The sequence below is a fragment of the Triplophysa dalaica genome, chromosome 15 (assembly GCF_015846415.1).
Source record: "Triplophysa dalaica isolate WHDGS20190420 chromosome 15, ASM1584641v1, whole genome shotgun sequence".
NCBI classification, from domain to species: Eukaryota; Metazoa; Chordata; class Actinopteri; order Cypriniformes; family Nemacheilidae; genus Triplophysa; species Triplophysa dalaica.
In genome coordinates this window covers 10,934,126-10,953,642 of record NC_079556.1, presented here as the reverse complement: position 1 = coordinate 10,953,642, position 19,517 = coordinate 10,934,126, and the positions used below count along the sequence as shown (strand labels likewise).

The following is a 19,517-nucleotide window of genomic DNA, read 5'->3' as shown; positions in this document are numbered from 1 at the left end:
AAGCATTATAGAAACTCCCTGTGCATTCCCCTACCTAACATGGTCGCTCCCAGCTCCCGACACCATAGACAGGAGGTGGCATTCCAACTATTTCCCTTGATTTCCACAGATTCGGTCCCAGAATAAAATCCAGGTTTCCTTTTTTATCCGTGTGTGATTGGAACAGTCTGCGAATTTCCAGAACCGACTGTTTTCGGGGTTTTCTAGCAGTAAGAGTGGTATGCGTGTAACCGGAGAGTCATCCCCTCCCCTCTCATTCCAGTCAGTAATGGCGACGGATAGATCCGGCTCTCTCTCACTCTCTCCCCACTAACTTTTCCATTCCGCTCACCGCGGGGGCACGTTGCGCGCTCACGATTGGCTCTGATCATGTAGGTTAAATAGATACTTTCTGTGGATTTGTGTGATGTCTTCTTAATGTGACCTGTCTTTTACGGTAACGATTGAGGTCAAGGAATAAACTATTAAAGAGGCACTGTTGTGTATTAACATTGTAATAACGTACGTGCTTGGATGCATATGAGTCAAGTGGAAGTTTTCTTCCAGGTATGATCAAGTGTCAAATCTAAGTTAATTCCAAAGGTTTATTTATTAATTAAAAAAATATTGGTTCCAGTTTATTGGTTCAATTTTAAGTTGATCCTATTTGTATCTATTTGCATGTCTATAGTTTACGTTATATACAGTATATGCACCTCTTTCACTAAAACAACTGTTTTCTAAATGTAAAGATGGACATTTTTATTGTTTCAATTTAAATGAAAACACGCTAGATTAAGAAGCCCACTTTAGTCCTGTTTGCACTTTTCTCTAAGTTAAATGCTTTTCTTATAACCTGTTTTATATTCCATTTATACCGTTAATAAAACATGAAATGTCAAAGGTGTACTATCCAATGAACACATGTATAGTATTCATAATCTACAACCTTCTGCTGTTTTCCTTTACACACAGAATTGGGAAAACATTTTTGTTTTGAAGGCCCACGTTGTTTGCTATCTAAGTAAACTAAATATATTTTGGGTTTTATTTCTTTTCATGTCAAGTTGTTTTGAAACAGTGCACAATGTTAAATATCAAATTAATTTCATTTATTCTTAACAGCAGTTGTGAGCTTAGTTGAACTGATTAAACATTTTTGAATGGGCAAACTTTTACCAACTGCACACTTTTTTTATTATTTAAATACAATTACATAATATTATTATTTGTTTTTATACTGCATTCTATAGAGTCGTGTCCTATACGTTCTTAAAAAATACATGTTTTGTGCTAGGCAAAAGGATCCCCTGGTCCCAACTATAAGGACAAGACATGGGTGCATGGGATACAGTAAGCCCACACTGAGGTGTGTAAATATTGCTATTTTGATTTTTCATTAAGTGTGAATTGTATTTCTAACTCTTTGTGTTTTATAAAATAAGTATATCTCCACCAAATCAATTGTGTAGAGAACATCTGTTACCAAGAGACCGCCTATGTGTGGTCAGTGCCCAGCCCCTCCCTGAATCGAACAACAGCGCAAATGTCAAGTTTCTCCTTCCGTACAGGCAAATGGTCATCCAAACTTGTAGGTTATAAAAGCATTGTTTTGTTTAAGATTAATGCATTGCAGGTCATCATGAATGTCAAGACTGGAAATAGAATCATGTTCGCATAACTACGGATCCAGATCTACGGTGTATTATCAAGAGCGGAATTGTTTTGCATTTAAAAGCCTGCAGAGTGAATTTCATCAGTCATGATTGTCTTTGTATTTGACATTCAAATGTTATAGGCATCAGCATCCACGCCCATTATTCATTTCCATTAATATCTTCTCGCAAACTCTGCTGAGCATAACTCACTTTGGGAGTGCTGAAGCGTCTGAATGCCAAAGTACTGATTCCATTGGCGTTTCAATGACAAAAGGATGTTGTATGAATCTCCGCTGCTCATTTTGGTGTCCTTCAATGATAATCAGGCACTCTAATATTATCTAATCCATCCTTTTTATAGCCCCAAAGACAAATGCTAATTCTTAGCTCGTGTAAGATCTCCTGAATATCATCAGCTGTGTTTCAATCATATTCACATCTTCACATCTTCTGCTCATATTTCAAACAATGAAGGTAGGCAAGATATTTGAAATCTGCGCATTTTCATTCACATACTGTATTTCCGATTTTGTTACATCCCGTAGATTCCCAAAGAATGAGTTTTTGCAGGGTGGCATGTTATTAATAACAGCAACACTAGCCCAAAGACAGCCCGACATTCATTTCTGTAACAGTTGACAGCTTCCCACACACCGTTTAATGCAGGTTGTATACAGACTAGCAATTGATGTTGTTAATTAAAATGCATTAGTGTGAAAGCTGCTGCTCACAAAACATTGTACACATCAAAAGCTCAGCTTCAGGCCTCACATCAACCCTCACTAATGTGTCTCTGCCTCTGCCTCTTTTAAATCTCCCCTTTTTTTACATCATGAATTATTTACCCTCCCCCACCCCCAAATCCCCTTCCAGCACCCCTTAGATGCGTTCGAAGTCTTGCTGAGCAGTACCGGTGTCCACACCCTTTGTGTGGGGTCTCATTTTGCAAGATAAAGCAAGTCATTGCAGTCTGGATTTACAGTTGTTAACATGAGGTAAGCAGAGGTAAAAAAACACATTCATACAGGAAGTGTATCCCTCAAGTTAATTTGCGATAAATACCCCCTCAGTACTCAAACTACTGGTTTAGCATGAAAAACAGCTTTAACTCCTTCTTTATAATAAGCCGATACAGATCAGAAGTATGTCTACCAAAGTTTATTGTAAATGCTGGAGTCGGAGTCAAAACCACCTTCAATCCACCACCTCCTTTTATTACACATTTGCCCCGTTCCCCTGTGCTGCGGTGCAATTGGAACCAGCTGCTGCTGCTATTTACCCTGAGCAGCAGCACAGCTACATTGCCATGGTTATGGATTCACGCTTGGGATTGTGGGAAGGGCCGGGTTTCCGGATCACTAAAGACAAGCCTTTTGACTAGGAGAGAGAGAGATTTCATGCAAATTTATGGATGTTTTACTTTCTTATATTGATGACAGCTTTCTTGTATTGTAAAAATATGGACTTTTATACAAGATGCAACATGTTGCATTAATGTGGATACAGCCCTGAGAAAAACTATTCCAAAACTATTCCAAAATTTCATTTAATCAGCATTTCTGCACAGTCTCTATTGAATTTCAACAGAATCATACCTCAGTGATATAAAGTCATCCAACAGCAATGTTAGAGACTAACAGCATGACAAGACACGTGAAAACTAAATAATAATGCAGTATCTAAATCAATGCAGTATCAGTTATAGAGAGGGCAACACGTGCATTACCAAGGTCCTACCAATTCTGAAGGTGGGACTTAATATAGACCTGGCCAAGGGTCGGCCAGCCAGTTTAGGCAAAGACAGCATTAATCTTCAGTTTTGTGCACTGGTTAAAAGCCATCTGATGCGGCATGTGTGGAGAAGTCTAAGCAAGGGCTGTAGACAAAGACTGTGTTTTTCAGAAAAGTAATTGTTACATTTAGCAGCCTTTAGCAGTTTTCTCTGAATATTATAATACTTTGATCGCTTTCCATTCAATTATTAACTGTTTTGTTAGTCATGCCGTTAAGACAAGTATATTCAAAGTCTTGATTAACTAAAACAGCTATAAAATCATTAATTCAAGCTTATCGGTCATCCTTCAGCGATGCCTCACTTAATATATTTATTCTGTTTTCAATCTAAAATTTCAACAATTCATCTTAGCTTGATCTCTGTGGCCTATAAGAATATGGCGTTTTTAATGAACTTAATCAAATCACTTTTAAAATACCAAGGGCTATAATCAACCATCATATGCTTGTTTTGTTATATAACATCTGATATACTGCTCTGAGCCATGTCAGTATAAAGACACTTCTGATGCTGCTTAACTTCTATAGACAAAAAGAGCATTTTTTGGACATTTTTTATTTGTTTAACATTTAATTAATGTATGCAGTTAAATTAAACTCAATATTTTATGCAATTTCACATATGACCAGCATTTAGCAATGAAAATGAATAAATGCCATTTAAAGTTCAGTTTCTGCAGTGTAATCTTATGTTGTTTTTTGTAACAGCCAATACTTTTTGCCATCAAAGACAACATATAAAGCTGAAAATGCCAATGGAAATCAAGTCTGATTGTTGGAAAAGTAAATGTGAAACAGATCTTGATAACTTGCAAGAGCCACTCGTGGAATTACCAATAAAAGGTCATTTCAGTTTTAGCCACTAGGTGGTGGTGCAGTTTAACTGATGTGATCACAGACACAAATCAGACGGGCACAGAGAATTTATGTTGACACTGAAAAAGCACATAGGACCCTATCAATGGTTTTATTTTAAGATATTAATTAATGTTAATTACTCATGATGCTTATTTAATGTTTATTTTATAATTTAAATATCACATTCATAAATGCATTTTTACACATCTTTTAATTTGTCGATTACGAATAATAGTCTTTAAATAAGCCTATATGTGTAAGTGTATTTTTTTCATTAATTGTGTTATTTTGTTGTTCATAATAAAACCATCTTCCCAAACCTTGCTTTGATAGATTAAGATCGAGGCCATGTAGTGTTACTGATGAAGTCTGCCATTTTAACAAGAAATAATTAAAATGTTTAGTTTAGTTTGAATCATTTTTATTATTATTATCATACTGTGTAAAATGGCTCGAGAAGCTGCTTAAAAACCGCTATATTATATAAAACTTATAATTATTCATGTATAATAGCTGAGTCATAAATAATATTAATGAAATGAAATATCGAGGCCTTCTTCACGTGCCCCCGCTATCAGATGCCATAGAAAAATAACAAAAAATGATGTAAAACTGCCGAAAATCCCCGATCCCATGCTTTATCACCATAATGATATTACAAATGGCCGAACATGAGATTCACTGAGATTTACAAATAAATAATTGTTATAATTATTAATCATAAGTATGATTATAATTATATTAAAGCCAACGAAGGTTTCTGCAGCATTTATATGTTCACAGCATTTAGACTGATTATTAACACGAATCTTTCTTCATTCGCTTTTGTTATAAACATATAACGAGGACATAAAACAATTGTGCGAGAGCTTACGGCTATATTTCCATGCTTTAATATTTGATGATTATGCATACTATTTAAGGAAAATATACTTAGTTATTTATTTAAACTGTGATCTGCAGTTATCGTGTTTGATGCTGTCCTGTATTCCCATAGGGTGACAGCGCTGATCAAATATTTAGATATAATTTTTATTTGAGATTTGAGTTGGATTTTACAAGAAGGTGCATGAAACAACTATCAATTCATGCGAAAATAACTCTGCAGATTTAATCTTTGTGATAATCTTTAAAAGATATGAGGTCAAATCGTATGTGTGAGGCATGCTTCTAATCGTTTTTATCACACTTACTTGCTGCAATCTAGATGGGGTTCACTTACTCACCAATTTGTGTCGCCCTTGTCTCCAACATTCTCCCGTTTGCTTTTAACAGACCACAACATTTGCGTGGAAATTGGCGCACTCACGTTACCTGCCCCGTTTTGTGCATATGCAACATTTATAAATGAGACCCCGGAAAACAAATTAAGGACTGTGATGAGGTCCAAGAGCTCTCTGAGGCCTAGCCACAACACAACTTGCACTCAAAGCAAAGAAAGTTAGATAAAAGAGTCCCTTCAGTCTCCACTTAGCGTTCAACTATCACAAATATCTCAGCAATGTTAAAATATAAAATGATTTTTAAAACATGTTTTAATAACACACTGAATGTTGGTACATAAAGAGAATATAAATAACTATATTTTAGAAGGCATATAAATAATAGATGCATGATTTTGAAGATGTCTTAAAACTGAATACTGATCATTTCCTCAAATCACAAAGCCTACATCTAATCTGGAGGTCATTCATCTTGAAAGCTCGGCCAGTCGTCGAATCACTGCTGCTGCAACATTTCTGTAAGCCTCAGCCTGCAAAACAGAGCATAACAATCTAATGGAGTACATGCTCACTCATAACAATCTCTATCAGCACATGTTCAATATCTTCTGGCATGGCAACATGCACCCTGGGCTGTTTCAATCAAGGCTATTAAATCTTAACTCTTTTTACCAATGCAACCTTATGAACCTTATAAGCAGCAAAATTATGAAAGGCAAGACAGAAGTGTAGAATAATCCATTTACCTCTGGACTATCTGGGGAAGACACAACCACAGGTTGTCCCTTGTCTGATGTCTCTCTAATGTTGAGATGCAGTGGAATGTCTCCTGCAGAACAAAGAAAACCAAGACTTTACGAATAGATAATTAAAATTTTGCTTAATTTTCTTTTTGTTAAAAATGTTATATTTATGTTAGAACAATCCTACCAAGCAACTCCACATTAAGGGTGTGAGCCAGCTCTTTAGCCCCATCTAAGCCAAAAATGTGTGTTTGATGATTGCATTTGGGACACTGGAAAACACTCATATTTTGAACCAGGCCCAACACCTAAAATGAACAAAACCTGTTTAATGGAGATATAGAGGGCGCATCACAACATAAAATCCACAAGATCGCTGCTCAACATATGTTTTTTACTTCATATGTTAAAATGGTTTCAAATGAATCAAAGAAATTATACTTACCGGAACGTTAACCTTTCGAAACATCTCTGCACCTCTGCGTGCATCCAGCAAAGCAATGTCTTGAGGAGTGGATACTATAACTGCACCTGAAAAGCGAGGGCGAGACCATAATATGGGTCCTGTTAGAAGAGATTCAGGTATAGCAGAAAAATCCATTGCTCTAAGACTGACACTATGCCTCTTGGTTGGCTGCAGTGTATCTGCTTTATGTTACAATACTAAGCGGACTGCATATATAGACACTGTCACTGAATATCAGGCTATGACTAAATAAACCTTAATATTAATTTACCTGCTATTGGTATGTTCTGAGTAATAGTCAGTTGGACATCTCCAGTTCCTGGTGGCATATCAATCACAAGATAATCTAGATGCCCCCAATCTACCTACACAGGAAAAAGTCAGGAAAATATTACGAAAAGGCCACCCTTGAAAAAATCTTTTTGGCACAGGATGAGGATGACAAATAAATCATGTAAAAATGTATAAATCCAATCACACACCTGCCTAAGGAGTTTCTCAATAGCTGACATCACCATCAGACCCCTCCACACAATTGGTGCAACCTCTTCAACCAAAAACCCCATTGACATACTGTAGAAGACAGGGCAGGCATTATTTACCACCATGAAATAAAAAATACCACTGCAAATTGTTTTACAGAATATTGTTGCGTTTGTTATAAACGATTTATTGGTGCGTAACTATTTGATTCATGTTCCTTGCAACTTTACACATCCACATGTTTACATTACACTGAATGTTTTATCAGTGAACCAGAGTGTTTCCAATACATGACCGTAAACTTCTAAATCTTGAAGCTGGGAAAAATGGCTTTTAGGTTAAACGTAAGTAAATTATTTAAAAAAAAAAAACTGAGGTAGTAAGAGTTATAGGTTTGATTAATCGATCATTATTATTCAATGATTTACCACTATCAATTTTCATATCCCCATTAACCACATTTGGTGCATTTGTATGCCATAAGGCATACAGTGACAGTTCAATGATAAAATTATTACACCCCAAATATAACTTAGCCATGTACTTACCAAGGAATTCCAAAATTCACAAGTGGTCTCATTAAGTTGTCTGAAAAAAAAACCCAATATAAGCAATATATAAAATATGTTATTGTTAATCTTATAATCTTTTTTTTTTAAATGTTGATAATATTCAAACACTCACTGTCTGTTAATTCAGGGTTTCCTTTTAGGTTCATTAACTTTGGAACAGATGGGCCATAGACATCAGCATCTAAAAGACCCACTGATTTACTCTACGTGCCAGTAAAACAGTGGTGAGAATAGCCAAATAGAAAGAAATGATTTAATTGAAAGTACATCTGAAGAGATATCAATAATGTCACGGTGTCAATACATTGATTAAGACAGAGTTACCTGATCATTAGCCATAAGTCCAAGAGCAAGATTCACTGTGAAGACAATAAGGTAGAAGCATTCAAGAGACATAAACACTTTGGAGATTATGCCTGTAAACAAATTGTGATGCTGGACCACAAAACCAGTCTTAAGTAGCATGAGATCATTTGTAGAAATAGCCCAAAATACATTGTATGGGTCAATATGATCGATTTTTCTTTTATGCCAAAAATCATTAGGATATTAAGTAAAGATCATGTTCCATGAAGATATTTTGTAAATTTCCTATCGTAAATTTATCAAAACTTGATTCTTGTGAATGGATGCAGTAAAATCACAAACAAAAATGTCTGGAAACATGCCTACAAACTTCACTCGCTGCTGGCTGCTCTTTGAGAATTACCCATACAAGTTTGGTATCTATGTAAAGCTTCGAATTTCAGCATTCAGGGTCATTACAGCGGTAAGCCAATAGAGAGAGTTTTGAGCTCTCTTATTTACCCTTAAGACTAGATTTGTTGTCCAGGGTCACAATTATCAAGGTAAGTAAAAGACATGAGACCTGCTGTTGTTGACTTTCCCACCCCTCCTTTCCCTGATGCAACAACAATGACCTCTTTGACTCCTGGTATAGGTTTTTGTTTAGGCAAACCTCGTGCCATGAGCTGCCTTTGTCTTTCCTGCAACGTTCTCTCACCAGCACCTGACGTCTGAAGAGAAAAAAGGGTTATCAAATAATACAATATTCTTTCATCATTTACTCACCCTTGAGTCATGTCATACCTGAATGATTTATGCTCAACACATTATGTAAATAACCAAAAACAATTGGACCCCATTGACTTCCAATGTATGACACATTAAGACATTTCTCATATCTTATTTTGTGTTCCACAGAAGAAAGTCATGTAGGGTGAATACATGATGACATTTGAACTCCACATACAGAATAAGGTACACATAACATTACCATCAGAGTGATATTAACCAAAGCCTTAGGCAGATAGTTATTTATTTGTGTTATATACCTACCTTAAAACGGATTCCATGGTTATGTTGAAGCAATGGAAGATGTCTGCCAGGCCACAAAGGTGTGCTTATATTATTTGAGGCAAATTTATATATATGCAAACAAGTTCTGTAGCTGTCGTATAATTTAACCATCTTCTCCTAAATCTTTCAGACTGCCAACTGGCTGCAGAGGACAACAAATACAAACACTGGTGTAGTTTCCATGTGACACTTTGTGGCTGTTAATTCCTCATTCGTCTCAACGCAATGCAGTTTTTTTCAGAATTACACAGTAGAGAGTCAAAATACAACACAATTTCACAAACTAGAAGATTCAATCGAGTTCGGGTTGCCTACTGTTGTCGCTTCTTGATGACGTAATGTTTGGATTCTCACGCGGAAGCGAGTCGTGCTATAGTTCATTGTCAAAGGTGTTAACCAGGTAATTTTCCTGGAAACTTTCTTCTTTTCGTGTCAAATAATACCGTAGCGTTCAATCATATATATGCACATTTATATAATAATAAACATTATAACAGTAATACTTAAAACTCGTATCTAATACATGAATATTAAGTTAATGATTGCTGTTGCTGTCATCAGCGGTTTTTCTTGACAATGGCCGAAAGAACAGATAACGGGATTAAGGCACGAGTGGTCCTGCAGCAGTGTCTACATGCACGACTCCAGGTTAAACCTCCAGACGCCGAAATTGATGCTGAATGGGTTGAGGTACAGTATACAAACATGCAACGTTCAATGAATGAAATGTAATATATGAATGATTAAATGTCTTATGAACTTACTCAGCACGTGCATTTCTGATTAGATCAATAGAGGGATGGTGATCTACATTTGCTTTTTCAAAGGCGCCACTGAAGATATAATCCCCAAAATGGGTATGTTGCTTGTCTTGCATATCAACAAACACACTGTTAAGTGTATACATTGCTTTATAACATGTTTGTTCCTCTTAGTGACCACATTGCTAAACATGAAGCTTTGTGAGACATCTACTGGAAAATACACCTCAGTCCTTGAACTACCTGGCAGTGTTCTTATTGTACCCCAGGCCACACTTGGGGGGAAACCAAAAGGAAAGGGGATGCAGTATCATTGTAACATTGGGAAGGATGAAGGGCTGAAGCTCTATAACACCTTTGTGTCTCTTTGTCAAAGTGAACTCTCTGCCTGCCAAAAAACGAACACGTTTACAGAGGTGAAACATGGAACTTATGGAAACAGACAGGTCCTGAAGCTAGATACAAATGGACCTTATACTCATCTGATGGAGTTTTAAGAGTGGAAAGTTTACATTTTTTGTAATGTGATCAATGCGGACCACTTTTATAGTTTCACTCCTGAATTAAATATATTTAAAAGCCTGTAAAATAGGTTTGTGTTTTATGCGTTATATTCAAGAGTGTTGCATGCTGTATTTGTCTTTCCTTCAAGTGTGTTATTGCTTTTTCTATATAAATGACAACAATGCCAAAGCCAAACATTTTAATTGCTAATAATACAAAAACAGTACAGATATATGTAAGGATAACGTAAATAAAGTAAGTTAACAAAAATAACCTCACAGTATAGGCCTACGTGTGAAAGGGATCGCCTACCAACTTGGTATGTGTTGTGTATTCTATAAATGTAATTATTATTCGTTTATTATTACTAGGCACTCAGGTCAAGTGAAAGGTTTTTAACAGGTAAAACATCACGTTTTGTTTTCAACCTAAGTATTGTGCATTGGATTTACTACGTTGCACGGACTGATCGGCCTTCTCCTGTCCTGTAGGTGGCAGTTGAGTGCAAACATTCCTCAATGCTTCCCAAACCAACAATCCAGAACAGTTAGTGGAAGGGACAAACAATTTAAGTCTAAAATTCATGAGCCTGAACCATTGCATGAACTCTATACGGAATGTTTAATTGAAGTCGTTCTTTGCCTTGAATAAATGACTCCTTTTCATCCAGAAAGCTGCTAATGGAAGACAGACTTAAGGAGCATGACACACGAAGAGACACACCTGCTGTTAGACATCGAAAAGCATGCAAGGTAAACGAGGTCGGGGAACGTCTCCCCCACGCCAAAGGTTCTCCGCTCTGTGGAGTCAGTAAAAAAAACATAACAATCAATCCCGCTATCAGACTGACTTCTAATGGGGAATATAAAAGACTTCCAAGACGAGATGGACCTCTCGGATCTCCCTGCAGGAATGACAATGTTTACACTCTGGTCGTGGTGGTTGTGCTGTCTGTATGTACACGCTTTTATAAGATCGCCGAACCTACACATGTATGGTGAGTATTGATCCTTTTAAGTGTCGTCCCAGTTATAATACCCGATCAATAGACATTATGTTCCATTTGCAGTTGGGATGAGACGCATTTTGGGAAAATGGGAAGCTATTACATCAATCGCACCTTTTTCTTTGATGTCCATCCACCCCTTGGAAAGGTACAGGGTTCGATGCATCTAGACCCCTTGCTGTACACAATACAATCTGGAATATTTTGTCAAGTCTTTTGTGTCTGACTTTTAACATACACCACCATAGATGCTGATCGGTCTTGCTGGATACCTGACGGGCTATGATGGCACCTTTCCATTCATAAAACCAGGGGACAAATATGAGCACCACAATTACATAGGAATGAGAGGGGTAAACCTTTCTTTCACTTTAAATATGCTTTGCTGGGCTGTCATTCGTTAGGTTCAAACTCTAATGCCTGCGATTTACCTGTTTTGTGTTCAGTTTTGTGCAGCTCTTGGTTCATGTCTGCCTCCTTTTGCCTTCCTTATTGTCCTGGAGCTGTCCAGTTCCACCCCAGCAGCTCTTGTTGCGGCCTGTCTGCTTATCTTTGGTAAGTGTGATAGAAATCATCAACACAAATAATTTGCGCAATAATACGAGGGCCTTAGTGGCACAATACAATAGCAAACATAACAAATCAATCATTATCAAATTGTCTGTTTTTTTAACAGACACTGGCTGCATCACCGTTTCTCAGTACATCCTTCTGGATCCTATTCTGATGTTTTTCATCATGGGATCTGTTCTGTGCATGGTCAAATTCAACACACAGAGCCTAAGGTAAAGGAATCTTTGTGGTGTGTGTGGTTTCTTTATGTTTCAATAATTGCACACTGACTTTATTATATTGCTGTTATCAGACCTTTCAGCTTTTCTTGGGGGTTGTGGCTGCTTCTGACCGGTGTGTGCCTCTCTGGGTCTCTTGGGGTCAAGTTTGTGGGTTTGTTCGTCATTCTGCTGGTGGGACTCAACACTGTATCGGATCTCTGGATGTTACTTGGGGACCTCAGGTTGTCTCTGGTATAAGTGCTGAATAAGTTTGTATAGTCTCATGCAATTCTTATATCTTATATATATATCTTGTAACATCACTTTAGCAAATAATACATTTAAAGGTTGTGATCTAAATAAATAGTATGAATTAAGGGTGTCACAGTAACACGTATTGACAATAACTGTGAAAATATATTATAGCTGTTATCTTGTTAATTCCACACATGTTATATCACAAAAAAATAAAGCACCAGCTATATCTGATGTTGTGACAGCACTAGTCTGAAATTCGTTGTGTGTTTTGGATTCAAACGTTTTTTTTTTTCAGATGGATTTTGGAAAGCACTTGCTAGCTCGAGTTTTTGGATTGATAATGCTCCCATCGTTCCTGTACACCACAATATTTGCTGTCCACTTTATTGTCTTGAACAGCAGGTATGGTTGACCCACTGTTAGTTTATAAAGCGTCAATTCAGGGAGATTAAAAAATACTAAAGCCACTTTCTTCCTGACAGCGGACCTGGAGATGGTTTCTTCAGCTCTGGTTTCCAGTCACGCTTAATTGGAAACAACCTTCACAACGCCTCCATGCCAGAGTGTGAGTGTCAATTTAAGCTTCAGGTTTTGCCATTTTTATTGTCCGAGTCATCATTTTATCTATCATCAACATTGTTTTAACAGATCTGGCATATGGCTCTATCATAACAGTGAAGAACTTGCGGATAGCAGGAGGTTATCTGCATTCGCACTGGCATCTTTACCCTGAGGGAGTTGGAGTTCAGCAGCAGCAGGTCAGATTCCTCTCATATTCTCCAATCGATCCATTAGTCATAATAATAACTGTTAAAAAATAGTTTTTAAAGTCTCCCCTTGCGTGTACTGCTCTGCATATACTAGGAAACTAAAATGCTTGTATGTACAACTAGGATTATGTTGTGTTTCAACTACGAATTATTCAAGGGAATTGTTCTTGGCTTCATTTCAACCCTCTTATTAGGTGACAGCCTATATGCACAAAGATTATAACAATCTGTGGCTGGTTAAGAGACCTGACGACTCTGATGGTAAGAAAAGATTTTGGACATATTTATTGAAGTTTACTCTACTGCTCATGCTTAATAATCAGAAGGAGGGATGTAACAATTCACTCAGCTCATGATGAGATGCGATTCACGATTTTGATCTCACGATACGATTTTTTTCGGAATTTCTATTACAGAATATGTTAATTAATCGATTAAAAACGAATTTCATTGTTAAATAAAAAAAATATTTTATCAAATACCAAAACTTAATTACAGTTTATACAAAATTACTAATCAAATAATAAATAAATAATTCAAAATTCTATTTAATATATACAAAATAGTACTGTCTGTGCTTTTCCCTACTTACAATGTAAAGAAAAATCAGCATGTCCACTTTTACAAAGTTTGCAGAAAAACAGCGGCCCCTGCTGTTCAAAACATATACTGAGATTATTTTAAAATCTCAACCGGAACCGACTTAAATCATCTCAATCAGGATATCTTCCTTTCATTCCATCTTCATTTTCAAATTAAAAATGGAAAGCAAAAAAAACTTTCATTTTTGAATGAACATCTTTAAAGACCTTAACCTTGAGCTACAAGACGTTTGTCACCAATAGGGGGTGAAAATATGCTGCTAACCAACTATAGTCGTTCAGTTCCATTTACACAAAGTATTATTGCATTACCAGAACTTCCAGATGAGATCCTTAGCAAGAAAATAGTTAATAACCACTTGCAGACATATTACACATGACAATTTTATATGAATGCCTGTGTGCACTTATATGTTATTTCATAGTGTTGTTTGATGATGAAACTCCTCCCCCTCTTTTTGAGTGTAGAGAACTCGGGGCTGACGCATGCAAATTAAATTTATAACAGAGAACTGATCCCCACGGACGTGGCAGCACATGCTTAATACAGTCCTCAGATCAGGCTGCACATGTCTTTTATACTAAAATGTCATCCACCGCTGCAAGAATTCATACTGTAGCGATCCCGTGTGCAGACATCTAGTAGACAGTCCATTAAAGGGATACTTCAGGCTTGAATCCAAAGTTCCCAATGTTTTACTTGCCCTCAAGGCATCCTAAGTGAATGTGACTTTCTTCTTGAAGAATAATGCAGTCGGAGTTACAATAACAAATATACTTGGAATTGAATGGAAGCTCCAAAAAGTGCTTCCATCCATCAAAGAACAAGAAACAAGCCTTTCGTTCCCCTGCAGCAGAAGTTAGATAGTTAATAGTGGCAATATGGATATTTCTCTTAAGCAAAATCATCGATCGGCTTCAGGAGACCTTTGTTAAGACCACAGAGCTGTGTCGTGCTGCTCTTTCATGGATGGATGAACTTTTTGGAGCTTCAAAAAATTGCCCCCCATTCACTCCCATTCTACCACTTGAAAGTAAAAGTATACGTGGTATTAAAACTCCGACTGCATTATTCTTCAAGAAGATAGTCACATTCACTTAAGATGCCTTGAGGGTAAATTTTGATTCAAGCCTGAAGTATCTCTTTAAGCACAACACCCTTAACACCAGCCTTTCAGGTGGCCTAAACGTATTTATATTGTAAAATATTAGGGATCCAGGCTTAAAAAAAGTAGGCTAACATATCTAAAACTGGCCTTGGGAGACTCAAATTAGCCTTGTAGCATTTTTCCTCTCCCTTTTGGCAACATTTACAACTGTTTATGATAAAACGTACTGTAGCCTATGATTAAAAATACACCCTTTTAAGATGTTCATTATTTCATTTTACCACTTTAATCAATATAGATAATGTTAATAATTTCCTTTTTAATTTTGTGAAAGAAATTTTAAAAAGTGTTTTGGATTTAAAAATGCAGAGGGAATGGACGAAAGATACCCTGATTCATCACATATTATAATCATTTTTCAACCGGCTCACAGTGAATCGTTACATCCCTAATCAGAAGTCAAACATTGTTGGTTTTATGCAAGCTTACACAGGGACCCCAGAGCTCGTCCGACATGGGGACATCATCAGACTGGAACACAAAGAGTAAGTGGCATGTTTTTTCTGTTTTATTTATTTTGTGTGTAAGAATAAAAATATGAAAGTATAGTTTGAATGGTGAGGTTTAAGACCGCTGTTTCTCTTCATTAGAACTACTAGGAATCTTCACAGTCACTACCACAAAGCTCCTCTGACCAAAAAACACCAGCAGGTCACTGGTTACGGTATTGTAAGTACTGCTGCTAAATTTCTCAGTTAATGTTGCTGTTCACATATTACAAAGTTTAAGTGTTAATATAAAGACAATATTATAAAAATGGTCTTGTACTACAAGCATACATGAAGTATTAGACACTGTCTGTGTCATCTATAGATGCGAAATAAAGATAATAGATATTAAAAAGATGCGTCACTGCAATTACTTTGAATGGGGAGGAAATGCAATGCTGAATATGGCACATTGTCCGTAAATTGTCTTTGATGATGAATCATTTCGTATTTAATAGTATTATGCAACATATTTTAAACGCAATGTTTTTTTCAGAATGGCACTGGCGATCTTAATGATTTATGGCAGGTGGAAGTGTGTGGAGGTAAGAACGGAGATCCAGTAAAGGTCCTGCGTAGTAAAGTGCGTTTTCTCCATCGCTCCACGGGGTGCGTGCTCTACTCTTCTGGAAAGACCCTCCCTAAGTGGTGAGGAACTTTAGTCATATAGTAAAGGAGTAAACATAAACTACAAGTTACTCCTTCAACACTGTCTAAAAAGCATCCCAGAATGCATCTCATGAGGTTGATTGTAAGAACATTAGTAGTGTTTCAAAGTAAAGTGTGGCTTGTTACAAATGACAAGTTTGGTATGGGTTTTTCAAATTGTTTAACATTTTTTGTCATTACATAATACCTAATTTTTTAACTGTCTGGAACATTATTTTAAATTGTAAAACATTGTTTGAAAAGGAATAAGTTTGTATGTTACATTTTTTGAATAATAGAATGAGAGAATACACTTATTACTTTTTTTCAGGGGGTGGGAGCAAGTGGAAGTCACATGTAGTCCTTATGTCAAAGAAAGCCCCAACTCGCAGTGGAACATTGAGGATCATATCAATCCTAAATGTACACCCAAATAATGCTTCTATCTAAAAACAGTTTTTAAAAATGAGCCATTTGTTGGATCTTATGTTCAAGTGCTTATATGTGATGTCTTCCTTTATCTGTAGTGCCAAACATCAGTCTGTCTGTGCTTAAACCCACTTTCCTGGAGGTTCTTTGGGAGTCTCATATTGTAATGATCAGGGTAAGATTCTGCTAAAAAAGAAATATGCATATTGCTGCTGTACTTCTAAGACCTTGTATATCCATATTTTAAGATTTTTATTATTTATCCTTTGTATTTTTCACTGGGTTTTGCATACATCTAAAAAATATAAAGTATCAAAAAGTACTCATCAACTTTCACAACACAGTATTTAATTATTTAAAATGAATGGTGTTTTTCCCATTTCCTGAAAATCCTCGAATTTGGACATCTGAGGTTGTAAAAGGAAAGTTACAATATGCATATTTTAAAAATGTTCATGTATTAGGGTCATTATTGGTTTATTTAATCAGGGCCAATACACATTAACAATACTTTGAAAACAATGTACATTGTACGAGAATTAGCCAAATGAATTATTTTTGTTTAGGGAAACAGTGGCTTGAAACCCAAAGACAATGAAGTAAATTCAAAGCCATGGCACTGGCCCATCAATTATCAGGTATGTCCCCTAAATCTGTTTGACAGCGAAAACGGGCGTTAATATTCATTCAAACCCATCTTATCGTTCTGATATTTAGGGTTTGAGGTTTTCGGGAGTCAATGAGACAGAGTATCGTGTTTATCTCCTGGGAAACCCAGTAAGTGCATCTTCCTATTGCCTGCAGTTTTGCTTTGATCAACTTGACCATTCATAGTGAAGGTTATATTTGTTCTTTAGATAACCTGGTGGCTTAACCTGTTCAGCCTGGGTCTATTTGTTGTCATGGCAACAGTGCTGGCAGTGGCAGTTCAGAGAGGAGTGGAGCTGCAGGAGCAGAGGAAAGGTGAGCAGATCATGTTGCTCGAGATGAGGCAATTATAATTCAGATGAAGTGTTCACATCATCAGGGTCTAAAATGGTTGATCTGTTTTTTTCAGTGTGCTATAACACTCTGATGAAGGGTGGAGGAATTTTGTTTCTGGGTTGGATGTTACACTATCTACCCTTCTACATCATGGGTCGCGTACTCTACTATCACCATTACTTCCCAGCAATGCTGTTTAGCAGTATGCTTACAGGTATCAAGGCAAATGTTGAAGCAAAATATCCAGTATTTGTATATCACAAATACTGTACAACTGTGTGTTCAGGGAGGAAATTATCAGTTGTGTTTTGATAATGTATAACAGAGTTTATTAAAATCATAATGCCATTTGCTTCCATAAGGTTTCATACAAAACTTACTTAGCCTGTATATGGTGAGGACAAATTGTCAGATTATAACTTTAAATTCTAACACAAATACTTTTTAATTTAAGGTATTACACTGGACGTTTTCCTGAAGAATTTAGACATCATATTTAGGCCATCCATTGCCCATTATTTCTGGAGAGGAGGTCACTCAATACTCATTTTAGGGTTAATCTACAGGTAAGGCTCATTTAGGCTTTTCTTTAATCTTTACCTAATTTCACTTTGAGAACCATTGAAGTTTTTATATAGATTATTAAAACCACGACTGTTCGCTCTCTACCATGTTTAGCTTTTACCTCTTCCACCCACTCTCCTATGGTATGAGTGGGCCGCTGTCAGATGACCCCGCCTCCTCAATGGCAGGTCTCAAGTGGCTGGACTCCTGGGAATTTTAGACTTTGCTTGAAACTTGATGAGACACTAGTTCCGTTGTTACCTTTGGAGTGCTGCTACACATAACTGACTGACAAGTGGAGACAGACATTTTTCTTACATGAAGTATAACATTTTAAGAATATAGACCGATTCTATCAGTGTTTCTCTTTGTAGGTTTACTTTCATTACACCTTTTGTAATTTCATTGCTGAATGACAGTATTTACTTTTATGTTAGAAAACATTATGAGTGTTTGAAGTAGTATTTTACACTACAGTTGAATTTAAAATACATTTGGACTGATATTAAATGAAATAAGCAATAAAGTGCCTTCCCGGTTTGTAGACTATTAAATCAGAAAGTGTTTTATTGCCATGTATGTTTATACACACAAGCAATTTGTCTAGGTGATCGTAGCTTCCAACAAATCTTGGCCACCATGTCTTCTTGTAAAATCGTTTTTTCTGTTAAACAAAAAAATGAAGCAAAGAAAAGTTTTCGTTATACAAGCATTCTTCTTAACATAGTTATATTTATTTGAAACAACTTGAGGGTAAATAATGGCAGAATTTTTATTTTAGGGTGAACTGTCCCTTTAAGCTATTGTCCCATTTCTCTTAAGAAGCAATGATTTTGCACTTTTCCCCTTTTATGACACCTACTTATTTATTTGCTCTTTCAATTTGCATTATAATCAACAGTCTGCTTGCAATTCTTTATCCCCGTGTGCTTTACTTTTCAAAGAGTAGAGGTGAAAGTCTTAGAAAATGAATTTCCATTTTCATCCCAGTATGTAGTGTATTTTCTCAAATACAATTGGATTTTACCAATAAGTTGTAATATTAACAATATTTTAAAACTGCAGAAGTATCAATTGGTAGGACATGTTTATTTACACAACACATTTCTGTTGTTATAAATATAAAAGCAGCAACTTATGCAAGATTAAAACAAAAATCGTTTGGCTATTATTCATTGTTGCCCTTTATATTAGAATCATGATTATTAATGCCAGTTACTTAAAATCAACCATCTTTGCTATGTGTAATACCATTACTGTACAATGATACCGCACAGTAACACAGAAAATACACTTTCATATTATGACCATCATAGTTCCAATGGAATATATATATATTTTTGCATCTGGTTGTTTACCAATACAATAACTGAAATACTACACTAAATACTTATTTGTTATAATAACTGTGATAATAAACTGTCTT

The 19,517-nt window shown here is 36.2% G+C and overlaps 4 protein-coding genes across 4 annotated transcripts in view; 2 read left to right on the top strand and 2 right to left on the bottom strand.

Annotated features, from left to right (window-relative positions):
* Nucleotides 1–287, bottom strand: part of arhgap5 (Rho GTPase activating protein 5) — a 32,485-nt gene extending 32,198 nt beyond the window's left edge. The window contains 1 exon segment of the mRNA XM_056767531.1: nt 35–287. The gene's annotated coding sequence lies outside the window, so the exon portion shown is untranslated.
* Nucleotides 288–5,806: 5,519 nt separating this feature from the next.
* Nucleotides 5,807–9,256, bottom strand: nubpl (nucleotide binding protein-like). The gene is made up of 11 exons (XM_056767911.1): nt 9,115–9,256; nt 8,645–8,792; nt 8,101–8,135; nt 7,889–7,979; nt 7,753–7,792; nt 7,204–7,294; nt 6,993–7,086; nt 6,701–6,786; nt 6,443–6,563; nt 6,259–6,341; nt 5,807–6,042 (listed from the first exon to the last, which is right to left on the bottom strand). Exons 1-11 carry the CDS (start codon nt 9,244–9,246, stop codon nt 5,980–5,982), a joined length of 984 nt encoding a protein of 327 aa, XP_056623889.1. The 5' UTR covers nt 9,247–9,256; the 3' UTR covers nt 5,807–5,979.
* Nucleotides 9,257–9,429: 173 nt separating this feature from the next.
* On the top strand, nt 9,430–10,651 carry dtd2 (D-aminoacyl-tRNA deacylase 2). The gene is made up of 4 exons (XM_056767912.1): nt 9,430–9,535; nt 9,697–9,825; nt 9,923–9,992; nt 10,071–10,651. Exons 2-4 carry the CDS (start codon nt 9,712–9,714, stop codon nt 10,391–10,393), a joined length of 507 nt encoding a protein of 168 aa, XP_056623890.1. The 5' UTR covers nt 9,430–9,535; nt 9,697–9,711; the 3' UTR covers nt 10,394–10,651.
* A 279-nt stretch (nt 10,652–10,930) lies between these two features.
* On the top strand, nt 10,931–19,459 carry pomt2 (protein-O-mannosyltransferase 2). Its single transcript, XM_056768783.1, has 21 exons — nt 10,931–11,397; nt 11,470–11,554; nt 11,655–11,759; nt 11,853–11,961; nt 12,083–12,191; nt 12,272–12,431; nt 12,733–12,839; nt 12,920–13,002; nt 13,086–13,195; nt 13,402–13,468; nt 15,403–15,463; nt 15,569–15,647; nt 15,963–16,114; nt 16,446–16,537; nt 16,642–16,718; nt 17,110–17,181; nt 17,261–17,320; nt 17,401–17,506; nt 17,601–17,741; nt 17,982–18,093; nt 18,206–19,459. The coding sequence occupies exons 1-21, from the start codon at nt 11,081–11,083 to the stop codon at nt 18,309–18,311; spliced, it is 2,310 nt and encodes a 769-aa protein (XP_056624761.1). The 5' UTR covers nt 10,931–11,080; the 3' UTR covers nt 18,312–19,459.
* Nucleotides 19,460–19,517: the final 58 nt, after the last annotated feature.

What these genes read in the sequence shown, in the direction of transcription:
- nubpl (XM_056767911.1), bottom strand. Translation starts at nt 9,246, where the DNA reads ATGGTTAAATTATACGACAGCTACAGAACTTGTTTGCATATATATAAA. An exon ending in ACCATGGAATCCGTTTTAAG is followed by an intron (nt 8,793 to 9,114) that starts GTAGGTATATAA and finishes TTTTCTCTTCAG; the next exon opens with ACGTCAGGTGCTGGTGAGAG. An exon ending in GGGAAAGTCAACAACAGCAG is followed by an intron (nt 8,136 to 8,644) that starts GTCTCATGTCTT and finishes TTGTCTTCACAG; the next exon opens with TGAATCTTGCTCTTGGACTT.
- dtd2 (XM_056767912.1), top strand. Translation starts at nt 9,712, where the DNA reads ATGGCCGAAAGAACAGATAACGGGATTAAGGCACGAGTGGTCCTGCAG. An exon ending in TTGATGCTGAATGGGTTGAG is followed by an intron (nt 9,826 to 9,922) that starts GTACAGTATACA and finishes ATTTCTGATTAG; the next exon opens with ATCAATAGAGGGATGGTGAT. An exon ending in AGATATAATCCCCAAAATGG is followed by an intron (nt 9,993 to 10,070) that starts GTATGTTGCTTG and finishes TGTTCCTCTTAG; the next exon opens with TGACCACATTGCTAAACATG.
- pomt2 (XM_056768783.1), top strand. Translation starts at nt 11,081, where the DNA reads ATGGAAGACAGACTTAAGGAGCATGACACACGAAGAGACACACCTGCT. An exon ending in ATCAGACTGGAACACAAAGA is followed by an intron (nt 15,464 to 15,568) that starts GTAAGTGGCATG and finishes TCTCTTCATTAG; the next exon opens with AACTACTAGGAATCTTCACA. An exon ending in ATTTTAGGGTTAATCTACAG is followed by an intron (nt 18,094 to 18,205) that starts GTAAGGCTCATT and finishes TACCATGTTTAG; the next exon opens with CTTTTACCTCTTCCACCCAC.